Here is a 1,663-nt window from a genome sequence, read left to right on the forward strand (position 1 = left end):
CACCCGCCACCACACCCGGCTAATTTTTGTATTTTTAGTAGAGACAGGGTTTTGCCATGTTGGCCAGGCTAGTCTTGAACTCCTGACCTCAAGTGATCCGCTTGCCTCAGCCTCTCCAAGTGCCGGGATTACAGGTGTGAGCCACCACGCCCGTCCAGACATGTTAAATTTGAGATCAGCGGCTACCCAAGTGGAGATCAGGAACCTGGAGTGCTGGTGACTTAGTATTGGGAGTCATGGGATATAAGTGGCGTTTAAAATTAGGAGCCTAGGCAAGATTACCCCGGGCCTGAGTGTAGTTGGGGGCACAAGGTACTGTTCTGACCCAAGGCAAGAGTCTGGCAGAAGAGAAGGAAGGGATCAGGCAGGGTTTTGGACCTCTAGGCTTGATGGCCACCTGCTGCTGGGCCTCCAAGGGGCCTGGAGACGGTGCGGACGGAATATGCAGAGAGAATGAGAAGTGAGCGAGTAGAACGAGGGTGGTACATGGCTTTGAAGGAGTCAGCCACGGAGGCGGGAAAGGATGGGGTGGAGGCTCATGAGACTTGAAGCCCTAGGAGGACATTGAAAAAGACCTGAGCGCTGGCCGGGCGCGGAGGCTCAGGCCTGTAATCCCAGCACTTTGGGAGGCCAAGGCGGGAGGACTGTGTGAGCTCAAGAGCTCCAGACCAGCCTGGGCAAAATAGTAAGAGCTTGTCTCAACAAAAAATTAACATATTAGCCGGGTGTGGTGGCGCGTGCCCGTAGCCACTCGGGAGGCTGAGGTGGGAGAATCGCTTGAGCCTGGGAGGTCGAGGCTGTAGTGAGCTGTGATTGCGCCACTGCACTCCAACCTGGGCGACAGAGCGAGATCCTGTCTCGAAAATAAAATAAGACCTGAGAACCCAGTATGGGAATGGCCCTGAGCCGTGGCTGAGGGGGGTAGACGAGGCGGTCGGGAGAGACCCTTCGAGAAGATGGGGCTTCGAGGCTGAGGGAGCTCTGCCCCGAGAAGGCGCCAGCGAGACACAACACACCTAGCTAGGACCCCATACTGGGCAGGCGATCCTTCCGAGCATGCGCACCTGGCGCTAGCGAACCACAATTCCCAGCATGCCAAGCGCCTGTTTCCGGGGCGAGCCGCGAAACCCGGAAGTGGTCACGAAACTCGGCCGTGGCTCCATGGTCTGAGTGGTCAGCGGTTGCTTTTTCGTGCTAGGTAGTTGCCGCCGCCGCCGCGCCGCCATGGGGAAGCGACAGCACCAGAAGGACAAGATGTAAGTTGAGCCGCAGTCGGGAGTGGCGCTCCGCTCTGCCTCAGTAAACCGCCTGTCCCGCCCTGCTCGCCGCTCGCCTTCCCTCTCAGCTGGTCCCCAGAGCCCAGCCCAAAGGTCACTTCCTCCCGGAAGCTGCCGCCGTCTCTCCAGTCAGGGTAATGACCCTCCGGCCGCCGCGCTCTCCCAGGGGGCCGCGGCTCCGAAGACGTCAGCTGCGGGCTCGAGCGCAGCCCGGTCTTCCTTTACTCTAGTTCTGCCCGGACCGTCCCCCGTCTGCTCGCGAGCTTTGTCCCTGTAGTCTCTCCCTCTTCCATACTTCGCGTCTGGCTGTGTTCTGGTTCATGCCTATCAGCCTGCACACGTGCTGCAGAGCCTTCCTATTTAAAGCAAACCAAGCCGGGCGCGGT

At 59.2% G+C, this 1,663-nt stretch overlaps 1 protein-coding gene across 1 annotated transcript in view; it reads left to right on the forward strand.

The window, feature by feature from the left end:
* Positions 1-1,507, forward strand: part of LOC105544776 — an 11,427-nt gene extending 9,920 nt beyond the window's left edge. The window contains exons 4-5 of the mRNA XM_011987361.1: positions 1,199-1,256; positions 1,357-1,507. Of these exons, the coding sequence (XP_011842751.1) occupies positions 1,199-1,256; positions 1,357-1,507 (209 nt within the window). The remainder of the gene's footprint in view (positions 1-1,198; positions 1,257-1,356) is intronic.
* Positions 1,508-1,663: the final 156 nt, after the last annotated feature.

Source organism: Mandrillus leucophaeus, unplaced genomic scaffold, assembly GCF_000951045.1.
Source record: "Mandrillus leucophaeus isolate KB7577 unplaced genomic scaffold, Mleu.le_1.0 Scaffold308, whole genome shotgun sequence".
Taxonomy (NCBI): Eukaryota; Metazoa; Chordata; class Mammalia; order Primates; family Cercopithecidae; genus Mandrillus; species Mandrillus leucophaeus.